The sequence below is a fragment of the Neodiprion pinetum genome, chromosome 6 (genome assembly GCF_021155775.2).
Source record: "Neodiprion pinetum isolate iyNeoPine1 chromosome 6, iyNeoPine1.2, whole genome shotgun sequence".
NCBI lineage: Eukaryota > Metazoa > Arthropoda > Insecta > Hymenoptera > Diprionidae > Neodiprion > Neodiprion pinetum.
Genome location: NC_060237.1, coordinates 880,241 through 894,527, shown reverse-complemented (window position 1 = coordinate 894,527; position 14,287 = coordinate 880,241). Strand labels below are relative to the sequence as shown.

The window sequence follows — 14,287 nt, the reverse complement described above, 5'->3', positions numbered from 1 at the left end:
GATTTGCACGCGATGTAAAGTTATCGCACGTTTCGCACGTTGAAAACGTATTCACTGAAACGTCGTTCCCCCGACAGCGAATTTTTTCAAAGCAAGTGTTTATTCGTTAAAGAGTCTCGACATTTTTCGCAAATGTACCGTTTTTGTTGGACATGAGTAAAAGAAGCTGCTTGTTTTTTCTTCTTTGTTCTGTAATAGCGTTTTTCGTAGGCAATATTCTGAACAACGGTATATAATCATCAAACCGAAGAAACTTTTGAAATACCGGGTTGAGAACGGACACGAGAACCCTCCTAAGGGATACCTAAGCAATTTCCGAGCGACCAAGTATGTGCGTTTCATGTCCAAAACCTTCGTTCTACACGTGACGCTCGAGCTGCCTTTTTTTTGATGAAGATGTGGGTTAAGTTGAAAATTAACGCAAAAGAAATTTCTCGCCCGTGGTCGTAACAACTGCACAGACTTACGAGTGTAGAAACGCGGTATTAATTGTACCAACAACAGCTGCGCAGTGCGGAATATTATACCTACTTCGTTAATCCCGACGAGCTTATAAGAATGCAATTCATTCTCTAATTGTATTGGCCTCTCAACTTGACGCGCGTCACGGAATATAAATAATCTTGGTTTTATCACCGTCTAACAAACCTGACACACGATAGGCGACGAAACTTGCCCGTACGAAGATCAGACTCTTCGCGGTGACCCTTCTTAAAGTTAAGAGTTGAAAACAGAAAAAAATAAATCAGTTTAGAAAAACGTGGTCCTAACTCACGTTTCGGGTATGCTGGAAGTACAACAAAATTACAGATATTATTGGCTTTCAATTTCATATTTGGTTTTGTTTCGTCCCTCGGCTTTGACATACCATAGAAAGTTCTTCAGCTATTCAAGAGCGCAAGAGAATCGGCGACTTTTCGCCTCTCAAAATCATCCAGCGTCCGACGTGAGCCTACACGGTAGATTTTCCACTCAGGTTGCGAATGTTTTGCAAAAAAAAAGGCGGGTATTCCGAATCCGACAGTCCATCGATCATCATTAATCGAGGAAAACGTCTTTTCTCGTTGTCTTACAATACCGAAGTAGCGAAACGAATGGCGAGGCATTCGTCAAGCGTGAAACCGTGTCACCTGAAAAACGGAAGCTCGTAACTACTCGGACGCGATACAATGAGATGCACCTCGCGGTTGGAACGAGGAATACCAATGCCAGCTTCTTTCGCACGATGATTCTGCACCATTAGCATTCCCTCGCCGAGTCCGATTGCGAGTCGGAGAATTCGCAGCACAGGTTCCTCTGCTACTTCAATTTACGACGAGGCGAGCAAACTCGAAAATATTTTCACGGGCTGTTTACTGCAGCTCGCAGTGCAGGTACTGCACTTAATGCAATTAGCGAACGCCGTGAGCTTATCCGATCGTAACGATACAAAGTAAGCGAGGCTTTCCTGGAATTTTCAAATCGTTACAACTTTCACGCCAGTCTCTGCAGTCAAAACGTATCCACAGCTCCGTGCAAGACTGTTGGAATCGCGATGACACAGTTTCAAATTTGGTCTTTGAATACGCGCGGCGTCGGAAAACTTTGAAAAGTAGGTATTTGGTATTTAGTATTTATTACACCAAAAAGATTTACACAATAATTACTGAATCGTGAAGTAAACCTCACAGAGGTAATCGATGTTACCTACTTGTTCGTGGTTTGGTACAGAAACTTGAAAAACTCCCTTCAAGTCCCGCGCACATTTCGATCCCAAGTTCTTCCAGCACCGATTGCGGCTGAGTCGAAACGACATCCATTTCTCCACAGAGCAACGAGCGTGTTTCTGCTAGTCTGAAAATCGGACATGTGTCACTCGGTGTTTCTCCAGTTGCGGCTCATTATCACCGTCTGCACGGCGTGAGCGATGACTCGAGAATTCCCATTACTAGTTGGGGCACAATTGTCTCGGGTTCCACGAGGAGCCCTGGAGGCGTGAATGTGGACCGTGGCAACCATTCGGATGCTGAGGAGGAGGAATCACGAACGGCTCAGGTATTACAGAGCCGAAGGCGCGATGTTCCATTAAGCATCTTTGAAACGAGGACCGGTAGCGAGTACATGCTGTACGGGACTTTTACGTCACTCGGTTCTAAAACCCGTAGCCTCAATCCCCGACCTCGATGAATTTTTCCGCCACCTAACCATCGGCCTCTTCAGGGCAAAAGAAACTCGCAAATCGCTGAATGTTTACAGTCGAGAAAGACACAGAGAGAAAAATAGTGGAAGAGAGACGTATGTCTCTGATTTTTTCCCCTTTCTCGCTCCCTGATCTCGATCAATTTCTCTTTGATGTTTCATCACGCGATGCGAATGATCGCGAGTTTCATTGATTCAATCATCTCGGCAGCTTTCAATTACACAAGCTTGCGAAATCGCGTTCCGCCCAGTTATCCTTCCCGCAGTGATCCTTGCATTTTTCAAAACCATGCATTCCGCAATGTACGAGAAAGCACGATGTCTAGCTCAGACTAGATCGCTTATTACTGAATTTACATACTCATACGCGTTAAGCCGCTACGATTTCTCGCCGGTATAGCCGTACGAAAGAGGAGGGGAAGTTTGATTGGCCGTGAAAGTGGTTGACCCCGACCTACCGCGTCAGAACATTAAAAGACCTCTAACAATTACTGTTATACTGCGACGCCCGTAATTATAATCATCCTGCATATGCCTGCATATGGTTATACGAGCACGTTTCTCCTTTTATCTTTACCAAATTTCTTCGATTTTGATCCTGCACTGATCATAGATCACAGATCACCCGTATTGTTTGTATCGATCTTGGCAGCTGTTTAGAAACCGATGTCTCTAGTCGTGTTCGTGATACCGGATCATTTATCTCCCTAAGCACTGGGTACATAATTGACCCAGAACTCGGACAACTCGTGTATTTTTATGGCAATAGTAAAATTCTTTGAGTACGGAATTACCACCGTTATCCTGAAAATCGGTCAATTTCACCGATACTCAGAGAAAGAAGCTAACAGGACTCGGTTAAGAACAACTCTGGGAATCGTCAAGGATTTACCTACAAAGATTTTCGCGTCATGAATTCTCGATGCGTGCTACCAGCTGTAGTGAAGTCTTCTTTAGTTCAATACCTCCTGGTTAACAATGTATCTACTGTGTGAAGATATACCTATAATACCTATGCATAAATGTATGCCTACACTTATACGTAATGACAAATCCGCAGGCGAACCGACTCGGACTTTCAATGTCCTTCGAGAATGTAATTGGAAATCGTTATCGTGTGTAAATTGGCAGAAAAGCCTAATGCTTGTGTTATTACGATGATGGAAATTGTGTGTGAGTGAAAATTGTTCGGTACATGTTACACGTTTATATAAGACTCTGAAACGATTGCCAATTTACGTTTGAAATCAATTTGCCGCGTAAAGGTGGGCGCACCCGGAACTTCAAGTTACACTTTCAACCGACGGACGGAGAAACTGAAAAACCTGTCAACACTGAACAAGGTATTGCAGAATTTTTTTTACCCCGATAACAAGGATTATTTGCCAAGACAGATTAATTGATTAAGTAATCCAAATTTTCTTACACAAATTAAATTCTCCAATCGATTTAGAATTTGATACGGTTTTTTTTTCATTCTTTATTTTCCGCGCGATTTATCGTCATATCCGTATATATGTACGAAACTATACCACGGATGTTGAATCACCTTTCTCGCAAACGCTGTGGGTATAAATATCAGTGAAGAATCTCAAAGTGTATAAAATCACAATGACTAATTATCTCTAATCTCAGGAAAAGCAAATACGGACTCATATCGTGCACAGGTGGTAAACAATTTGTTGTAGTCTCGATATATTGGTCCATTTACACCGAGTATAACTTTAATCATTTGCGTGTGAGAACAAAGTGCAGATGTTATATTTCAGGTTTTATTTCATCCTCCATTTATGTAGGAACAAGAAAATAATGTATTAAACCAAGAAAATACGGTTGCTCGTATATTTTTCGGAAAAATTTTTTTTGTTCACGCTCACTAGTTCGTATCGAGGATAAGAAAAAAGCAAAAAATAAAGAATCTGTAGAATACGGACTGAATCGTGAAACGAGTCTCACAACTTTTACCATCGCGGCGATAAGTTGATCTCGATTGGAGACATTGAGGTGACTATTCGCGGTGAGAGAGGAGAAATACAGCGTATTGCTTTCCGTAGAAAATTGTTGCGGGGAAATGGGGATAAATTACAAAAAAATAAAAAGCATTTTCCACCGCGGTTGGATCGTCGGCGATGCTGCAGGCGTTTCTTTCCAACCAGTAAGCGGATATGGATGTATCAACTGACTCTTGGCGGTTTTGACGCAGAGTGGCGCTCGACTCTGGCAAGGGTGAACACGGAGTGGCGAGGGGCTGTATTGATTTCAGTGATGGCTACCGCCGTTCGCTAACACACCCTCCTGTGCCTGATACTGCCGAAAGATCGGCTCTGCGTGGTATTTAGTAGTGAAATAAAAGCGAATCGAGCCGATGAGAAAAGTACAAAAGTTACGATTAATCAAAATATGGAAGTGAAATAACGAAGACCTGCCGTCTGGGAAGAAATCACGCAACTGCATCCGGCTATTACTCAAAACTCGCCGATTACCATACTGGGTGCACTAGTCCCAGCCGGCGAAGAACCGGATCTCCTGGTTCTCATTCCGATTCTTTTTCCACGCACATACGGCAACCGGATACTTCGATCAAGAGGTTAGTGAATTGAAATTGTGATTGTTGTATAATTTTTCGGAAACGAAACATATATATATATATATACGGTATTCCTTGCGATTTGCGTCGAGGCGGATTAATCAGTTTCTCTTCAGTTTTATATGCCTTGTGACATGACCCAAAGACACATTCGAGTTGGTCAAGATCGTGTTCGTGCAGAAATTACTCATAGCATTTTAGGATCCCGCAGATATTTATTGCACGCTGCAGCCATCGCTAATTATCACTATCATGCGTACCGTATAAAGAATCTTTACGACGACTTTCTCTTCCGCAGACGAAAAACATTCACTTCGTATTAATAAAATTACTCTCTTCCATCATCTGATTTTTTTTTCATTCAATATTACAACTGCATTGGTCGTTGTAATAATTCACACCAAAGCGTGCTGCACAGTGCGTCTGGAGGTTGCCGGATAATTACTGAAACAAAATGTAAGATGTGCGATTGAATTGAAAAAAAGTATTTTAGCCGTAATCAATCGTCTTCCGAGATTCATCCCACGCATCGACGTCCGTAACGGGAAGAGTTGCGGAGCGAGTTTCGACCTCGTCGAGAGCGAAGCAAACCGGAAAAACCGTGGCATCGGTGAAATGCAGGATAGCTGTCGACCGGGTGCAGAGGGTGAAGCTGCATCCGAGGAAGAAGACGGGTTTCTCGGCGTCTGAGGATCACGGTGGCGGAATCGAGAAACCCGCCCAACTTTCACCGTTCCCTATCTCGCGGTATTTTTACACGTGTTTACACGCGTGTCTGGAGTTTGCGAAAAGAGGGCAAATGAGAGCGAAAAAATTGAGAGGAACGAAAAAAAAACTACCATACATGGGAATATAAAAAGTGGGGGCCACAATTATAAAAACGAGACTTAGATTACTGTGTCATGAAAATTTCATTGTAAATTGTCGGTGCGATTGTTGTTCTTTTACACTTTTCCGAGTCGGTGTGATGGAATATATTTATATCCTTTGGGGGTGGTCGCGCATCGTTTCGCGGCACCTAGGTACTGACCGCAAAATTTCCGACTTATACAGCCTTCGGGAAATTTCACGTTGCGTTGTAAAAATTTCTCCTCGAGCAATGATTGTTGTTTGCGGCTAATCGACTCAGCCGTTTGAATACCTACTCAAGCTTCGTCGAGGAATTCTTTCCTTTCGATACATCGTCGAGTGAACTCAACGTCGATTTGTCACTTTCCAATTTATTAGGCAACGTGTTGTACCGCAAAAATATCTATTCGGGCTAGTTTCCGAGGGTAATTACAATTCTGTTTACACAACATTATCCGGCACGCGATCAAAACTCTATAAACGCAACGAAACGCTCCAATTTAAAATACCGGCCGTTGCAACGCGACGTTCATACTCTTCGAACGACTTAATCAAGATAAGTACCGCATGGGCGGAAACTTATCGATGGTCAATCGATTCCACGATCGGTATTCCCGTTTACGATACGCGATTTATAGATTATACACATAGATTCATCGCAGCGGCTTCGGTTTAAGTTGCAGGCTGGTAAGAAACCGGTAATCCACATGCGGTGCAGCGGTAAATGCGATCCGGTTCTGCTGGTTATAAAGGAAAAAGGAAAGGAAAAAAATTACGATACGGTATGGAGACAGCGCAGTGCAGCATCACGGCTACTCGCACCGGTGGAGAAACGCGCGTCGGTTCAATTAGCCTAGCTCAACTTGAATTATATTCCATGCTGAATGTATTGATAACCGCGTTGTCGGCGAGATCATTACCAAGCGATTCATACGTCGATCTATTCGTCATTCCCGCACCTCGCCAATCAACTTTGCAGATCTGAAATCATCGTTCACCCGGGAATTTTAGAATTCGCTCAAACATCTTTTCTGCGGGTGCAAAGTTCTAAAGCACCTGTTGAACACAGCTTCTCAAACTTGACGTGAATGCTCACTGCAAATATTGGCGTGCATTGAACATGTTTCAAGAGGTCTGTTTGCGGACATCTCTCAAGTTGTTTTTTTTTTTTTTTTCGTTTTACTCCACTCTCTCCCACGCAAGAGCCATTGCCTATATTGCGCGAACGTATTCCTCGTTGGAAATGCAATGTGCGGCGAGATTGATTCTCGTAATAAGAGGATGAAGAGACGCATGTCGGGCGGCGGCAGCAGCCCCTCATCGTGAAAGTTAACTAGAGAAAGAAGTTAATTTCAGTTAAAGGAAAGATGGGTGTACGTTTAATATAAGGCGGGCAATGCGATCGAGTCCGTCGTGCGTTTCCCTCTCTTTCTTTTCCTCCGATTTACTCCTCCTTTCTAGGTCCGTAAAGGAACGCCATGTGTTTTCGAAGGCGAGAGTTTCTCGCGATCAAAATATCATGTGTAAAACTTCTTCGCCACTGTTTCTTTTTCCTCAACCCATTAATTGGCGGTGTTTAAGAAAGCTGCAAGCATCCACCGTTTCTTTAGTTCTTATTTTCACTCTCTCGATTCCATACCGTTCAACAAACGTAAACTGCGTTAATTCTCCGGCATGGCAGTACTTTCGATTTGAGCACGTACATAAAACAGGTTCGATTTCGTTTATGTCTTTCTCATCGGTACGTGACACTGGGATCTTCCGTTGTTTTTTACGTGCTTAGCTCGCAGTTAAGCAGGAGCGAAATCATCTGGCATTATTATCTTTTTTCTAATCACGGAAAAAAGGCGAAACGTGAAAGTGCGAGTTCGTGTGAGAGGAGGTACCCACTCGGGCGGGTGTGAGCCTCGTGCCGTTTCCGGAGTGAACAGATGTGCGCCCATGTAAAGACGCGCTTGTATCACGCGTCGTAAAATTCTTGACCCACCTTTTTCCAAGTACCTGTACGTAGAGAAGCAATATCCGCAGAGTTTCAAATATTTAATACACACAAATATTATATATACCCATATTATCTTTGGTTAACCTATTGGACCGGCATACATGCTAATGCTCATGTAACACTTCCGCGTCTATAATACGAAGATATCAGCTGTGTTACAGCAAAAACTGCAGGCGTGAAGTTTTGCGTTGAAAGAATAAGAAGAAGAAGAAGAAGAAAAAGAAGAACGTGTCTCGTTTTGCATAACAATAATTTACCGATGGAACGGTAAACAGAGGATGAAGAAAAGGGCGCGCCGAGCTGAATCGCTGAAATTAAAACTGGGACGTTAGATCTTCACGTTTACTTTTTTCCAATCACTCTTAACGCTTGACGGATCGAAGAATCTGTATCCATTCCCGTTTGCCGCAGTCGAAGGTGAAAATTTTTCCGCTTCTTGCCCAGTTCTCGCATTATCGCTCAACGACGCGATGCTGCTGACGTTGTTTCGAACATTATTAACGTTGCGTGTGCGTAAAGCTTGTTATGCTTAATTGTTAGTCGCACGTTTCAGAATCGTATCATCTGATTAGCAGACGATTTCTAGTGGAAAAAAAACTTTCCTTGTAAGATGCGATTTTCAGTCAACGATCTCCAAATTCATACTCGGTCAGGATATAGGTAAAAAAAATAAAATAAATGAATAATAACGCGACTTACTCTGCTTCAAGTGATTCCAAATCAATAGGATGACATTTACAGCTAGAGGTAGTTGTCTACTTTCGTAGTGCCGATACAATATGTGTCAAACGTGCGTGAAGCCCATGCACCAGCAAAAGTTTAACCGAATGATTTATCGTCATCGCGACCTAAGACACAGCGCAATTGTCACAGTTAATATGCGGCACCGTATGTTCCGTTCCGTACCGTAAATGCAGTTAAAACTGCTGGCTAACAATATTGCTATCGGACAGTGCATTGCGAATTGTCGAGAATCCGGTAAACTACAATAAAATTATTTTATCCTTCGATGAGTTGGCATTTTTATTCACTTCATGCGAATCTCTTGCAGCAGCTTGTAGAATTTACCTCGAGGTAAGAGAGGTGAACGCATAAAAATGTGATAATCCAGACCGGCTTTCAAATAAGGTCCTACCGAATCTTTGTCGAGATTGTAATTAATGTCATGGCATGCCATGGCGTACCACCTTTCAAGCCGTCTGTGAACAATCTTGGAACCGTTTCATTCAACGTGGAGATAGATACGTATCATGCCTCGCATCGTGCGTACAAAGACAAGACCAATTCGCGGGATTAACATGACTGTGAAACATTTTTACGGTTTCCGGGGAAACCTGGCGCATTTGAGAAGTAGAGACGTAAGGCATAACGATGTAGCAAGATCTCCGGAAAATCCAACGGCTGAAGGTTTTTCACAAGTTTGTTGAACACACATCGATATGACTTGTAAATTATCTTGAAGAATATCTTTGTCATGCGTGGATATGATGACAATATTATCCCGTCTACGTCGTTGGCACTTCTTCCTGGTACGAAAATTAACTTCTATTTGGAAACCGTGCAAAGTTTCAATATTCGCATATCGCGTCACCGCATATGACGTGAATTTCTTCGCAGAAATTAGTGTACTTGACAGTACCTGCTGTACGTTCGAAATAGAATACTTAGCAACTGATCAATGTGGAAATTGAAGCTGTAAGCTTTTTGGATCACGATTATTCGCCGTCAGTAATGACGAACGAAATACGAGCGACTCGGTTCTAAGCGGACTTGCTGTGCACGCGGTGAAAAAAAATTTCACTTGCTTCACACCCGGAAGAGAGTACAAAGCCCGCGGGCGATCTACTGTCTCTCGGTGATGTAGCGTGTTGCAGGTGTGCCTTAGGAACAGCCACCATCATCCGATGATCAGCTCGAAGTTTCTCTCCGGCGGTCAAAGTTATCATCCTTGAAGATATTGGTCAAACCTTTGTCAAAGATTACGAATTGTTTGTCCATTCGCTTTGCCTCGCCTTGATCGGCTTCCAATTTTTACAACTCCACTCTGCGATCGCGTTGACGGATAAGTTCGTTGCTTTCTAGTCCGATCGATCGGAGCACGCGTCCTTTGGCTCTGCAAAGCCAAGGTGATGGACGAGATGCGGATAATAGGACGGGGTCTTCGAGTGCGCTTTCCCCGGCCTGTGGTGTCTTCGCAGAGAGCATAGGCGACCTTTGGTCGAGACCTTTTCGGCGAGAGAATCTCCGTCTGAATGCACCGAGCAGCACGCCTTACCCAGTAACCTAGCTTCATCCTGTTCCATCGTAGGCGGTTCAATCCCATCAGAAACCCCGTGCTCGGCGCGTAGATAGTTGCGGTGATTACCCGAGGTACGAGAGGTTCGAATAATACACTCGAGCCCGATACCCATCTACCGACGGCGTTGTACGTAGTACACGCTCAGCCGTTGGCCCGTCGGTGGATCGGATGAGCCTAGAAATCTCGCAGTTGCGGTTTAGGAATTTCCAAATCGAGTCATCGTGGCAATTCTTGCCATAGTTGACCGACCTTGGAAATTTCCTCGGTGTTTGCGCGAGACGACAGTGTGATCAGCGGGATCAGGTTTACACGTAAGCTAAACAAGATGACAAGAACCAAGTCGGTCGCGGAAAATACTGTCGATTAGCTGCTGACCAAAATTCCACTACGCAAAGAGACTTCGCTGTTTGGGTCGGCGTTGAAAAGAATTTGATTGAATTCATGAGATGTGGGTAGTTGGAACCACGGCTGCGAGGTCCATGTTGGCATTGAACGGTGGGGCAGAACGTGTAGTGTATTTCCCGTGACAGTAACCTAGTCCTTGGCGTGGGGACCGGGCCGAGTGGAGGAGGGTGGTGGAGGGTAGGGGAAATCGGTTGGAGCCTTCTTTAGCCCCCGCTCGTGGGAGACGGGGACTGATACTTGCGGATATGAACGAGTCCCGTCTCCGCTTGTCCATCCCCACAGCATTTCTGTAGGTTTTGACCCCGTTAAACCGTTCCCTTTGGTACCTCTCCCCCGGTGTCGGGCCAAAGTTATAAAGCAGACCGAAGAGACGCCGAGATCCGCTGCCACTTTGGCGCTCGACGTTCGCGTTGTCGTTGCAAATTGCCATGAGCCAGCTTTGACGTGCCACGATAGTTTTGTGTTTTATTTTTAATACTAAATTTGGGGATACTGGTAAGCGGTGCGAACTGTCACACGCGGTAAGAATTCCTCAAAAATATTCACATTTATATACAAGTTTCATTCGCGCAGTTGCAGTTTAACTTGTTTCTACGTTACGTCGCGTAGAAAGTTGTCCCCGAGAATGGTTTGTTCCATACAGTGAAACGTTCTGCTTTTTTTTTCTTGCTTTTTCCGATCCCGGTGACTCTTACTTACATTTTGTTGTCATTCCAATAAAAGAAGTTCGGCTGTTTCACCGTCTTCTCTTTCAGTGATCACTCTTTCTCCTTCTCTCTTTCTACCTGTTTCCCTGTGAACGCCCGTAAGTAGACTGAATCCTATATCAACTTTCAATTACCCGTTAGAGATCGCGAATGCAGTTATCCGAGATTTTATCGGATAAACATATCATTTGATACACCTTGAAGCATGTCTTGCGGTCAGTCGGACGGTAAATTGTATCGCGTTAGGAGTTTCTTTGAACAGGAATCAAACGAGGATCAAACATCGTCTGCAGCTTTGTGGGATTGGGGATTAATTCGCGGTTACTCGCTTTGTTTCATTCTCTTATTCGTATAGTTGAAAAAGTGAAAATAACTACGTCAGTTTCGTTACCAAAATCCCAAGGTGCATGTATGTGCATATACATAGTAAATCGCATCTTCGTTCTTTTGAAATGCCTTCTCGGGCAACATGCGATTACAACTTTCTCCGTGCGCTGTAATTATCTGCATACCCGGATTCGCGTATAAGTAAAAGTGCATAATCAGAAGGAGCATTTCGCTGTTCTGTCGGAAATTTTAGTTTCGATCTTTAATTGTGGTCTCTCTTTATCTGTTTCAGGCAATGGCAGGCCTGCTAAACACGACAACGAATTTATTTCACGATGCTTACGACTACTATCTGTGGACGCTTTCGCTGGCAGGTAAGATAATAAGAAATCTTTTGATAATAAAAAATCCTGTTCACCATCGGCGATCCAATGGAATCGATCGATCAGCAAACCAATGATCGGCGCATCGTATCGATTATAATTTTCCTTGACGTAGATGATAGAACGAGAGGATGGATGCTGGTCGATTCGCCAGCGCCGACGCTGCTCTACACCTTGTTGTACCTCGGAATAGTTTGGGCCGGACCAAAGATCATGCGGAGAAGACGAGCCTTCAAGCTCACCTGGGCCCTCGTCCCCTACAACTTGGCAATGGCCTGCCTCAACGCTTACATCGCCATAGAAGTGCGTAACTAGGACCAAAACCCTCCTCGATTTAATTAACACTTGCAACAGCGTCTGTAATCTACGTCGTTTCACTTTTTTGTTGTAGTTATTCGTAGCCTCGACCAGGTTGCGGTACAGTTACGTGTGCCAGCCGATTAGACACATCACTAGGCCAGATGAACTTCAGGTAAGAACAAGTTTATTGCTAAGAGACAAATCTTTCCACGGATCAATGCAATTCTTATAATAAAATCTTCAATGTGCGAATACAGATTGCGAACGCGGTTTGGTGGTACTACTTCAGCAAGCTACTCGAGTTCTGCGACACGTTCTTCTTTATTCTTAGAAAGAAGGATAACCAGCTTAGTTTCCTTCATGTTTATCATCATTCCACCATGTTCTCCTTGTGGTGGATTGGCATCAAGTGGGTGCCGAGCGGGTCCAGTAAGTACATCCTCCATTTTCAACCGTGCGCCGTGGATGAGACTAAAGTTGACGGATTGACAAACGGCACTTGCTTTCACCATTTTTTTCTGACTTCTTGTACCTGTCACCAAAACAAATCGTCGTAGTGGGTTACCGCTCAGTTCGTTTAATGTCTAACCAGCAGAATACTCACCGAGTTCTCTGTCTTTTCTTTCTCCTTTCTACCGACGCCAAGGATGTTTAGGACTTTCAAACAGACTGCGACAAGTACTTTTTTTTTTTGTTTTCATTTTGAACAAATTATAGTGCGCCAGTGAAATCCAAATAACTTGGTGTAATCATAAGTACCGTCATGGTTTCCTCAGCATTCCTTCCGGCAATGGTGAACAGCTTCATTCACGTCCTGATGTATTCCTATTACGGACTTGCCGCCCTCGGTCCGTCGGTAGCGAAATTTTTGTGGTGGAAGAAGTACCTGACGATTCTGCAGTTGATTCAGTTTACGGCAGCCCTGGTTCTCGGTATAAATGGGATTCGTTCGGGGTGCGATTTCCCGTTGTGGATGCAGTACGCTTTGGTATTGTACATGGTCTCGTTCATAGTGCTCTTTGGGAACTTCTACGCGAAGGCCTACATAGCCAAGGTGAATACGTTAACGAATATAATAATTAGTTGTTGCAGGAAGTTAACGTTGAATGGCCAATAAATTTACTCCTTTATAATTGTCTTCCCCAGGGCAAACGAGCCTATGCTGCTAAAATGGCGGCCAACGGTAAAGCGGTGCAGGCCAAATTAGCCGCGGAAGCTTCGATGTCTGCGGAGAGCATAGCAAACGGTAAATTGCAGAGGAACGGGTACAGCAACGGTTACGCAAATGGTACGACGAAAAAACTACAATGAGTGGAAGGCAGGACACGCTGTAAGGACAAAGCCTCTTAATCCATTGACGCGAACAGCCCGATATAGGAATGAAGTAGCGAAAATCAGCAGAAGACAGCAACTAGTCGGTTCTGGGCCTGGAAATTTTCTGGCTGGTGCAGAAGGATGGACTGTTGATGCACAGTGGAGAACGAGGCGCTTTAGTCTAAGGACGATAAAGTTTAGCTGCGGCTTACCACTAAGACGGCTAGGCGGCTGCTGGCTTCCGGCGTGACTTTTCACAAGCCGAGAGACGCGGCTATCTTTTAGTTAGTATTTGTACAGAAACTATGAAACCTCTTTTTATATAATATGACATACCTACTTTAATATGAAACGTCTGCAGCATGGCTGTGAAACGGTCGCAATTAGCAAATAGTTATATGTTATTTGGGCGATTGAAAGGTTTTCGCCGAGTGCGGGACGACGAGTAACACATTCCTTCAAGTACCCAACATCCGCTTTCCTTCACCTGGATGACTCTCATGCAGGAAAACAGACACGAACAGGTTCCGTAAACGCATATACTACGGTGTGCGTGAAAAATGCGTTTATAATTCCGCGTAGAGCAATTATTATACAAAAACATCACCTTCGCACAACTGTAATTGGTAAAACCAGTTCGTGCTTAAGAACCGTAGGTGAAAAGAGTCGTGGTTGCATTGTTTAGTTTTAAAATGTCGTAAGGTATTCTTGGTCAACTACAACGATGATGATGACAATGATACTTTATTTATTCAAGTCTTCATTGCATTATTACTTCTGATAAAAGCTATACGATTACATGAGGTGATTACATGTGGATAAAAGAAAAATGTTGTTATATTATGTTTGAAAAAAAACTACTGTGAAATTGTAACAATTATTATTACCATTGTTATGAAAATACGTCATTGCCGAGCAGTGCTCGAAAATTGATAA

The 14,287-nt window shown here is 43.7% G+C and overlaps 1 protein-coding gene across 4 annotated transcripts in view; it reads left to right on the top strand.

The window, feature by feature from the left end:
- LOC124221403 (very long chain fatty acid elongase 4) overlaps positions 1–14,287 on the top strand; it is a 20,792-nt gene extending 6,505 nt beyond the window's left edge. The window contains exons 1-7 of one of the 4 annotated variants that reach the window (XM_046631371.2): positions 4,431–4,765; positions 11,647–11,728; positions 11,853–12,040; positions 12,129–12,209; positions 12,295–12,466; positions 12,814–13,091; positions 13,184–14,287. In XM_046631371.2, coding sequence (XP_046487327.1) covers positions 11,650–11,728; positions 11,853–12,040; positions 12,129–12,209; positions 12,295–12,466; positions 12,814–13,091; positions 13,184–13,348 — 963 coding nt within the window. In that variant the 5' untranslated portion in view covers positions 4,431–4,765; positions 11,647–11,649 and the 3' untranslated portion in view covers positions 13,349–14,287. Of the gene's footprint in view, positions 1–4,430; positions 4,766–10,589; positions 10,610–10,653; positions 10,842–11,646; positions 11,729–11,852; positions 12,041–12,128; positions 12,210–12,294; positions 12,467–12,813; positions 13,092–13,183 lie in introns of those variants that run through there. The other 3 variants (XM_046631375.1, XM_046631372.2, XM_046631373.2) reach the window with 3 other exon arrangements.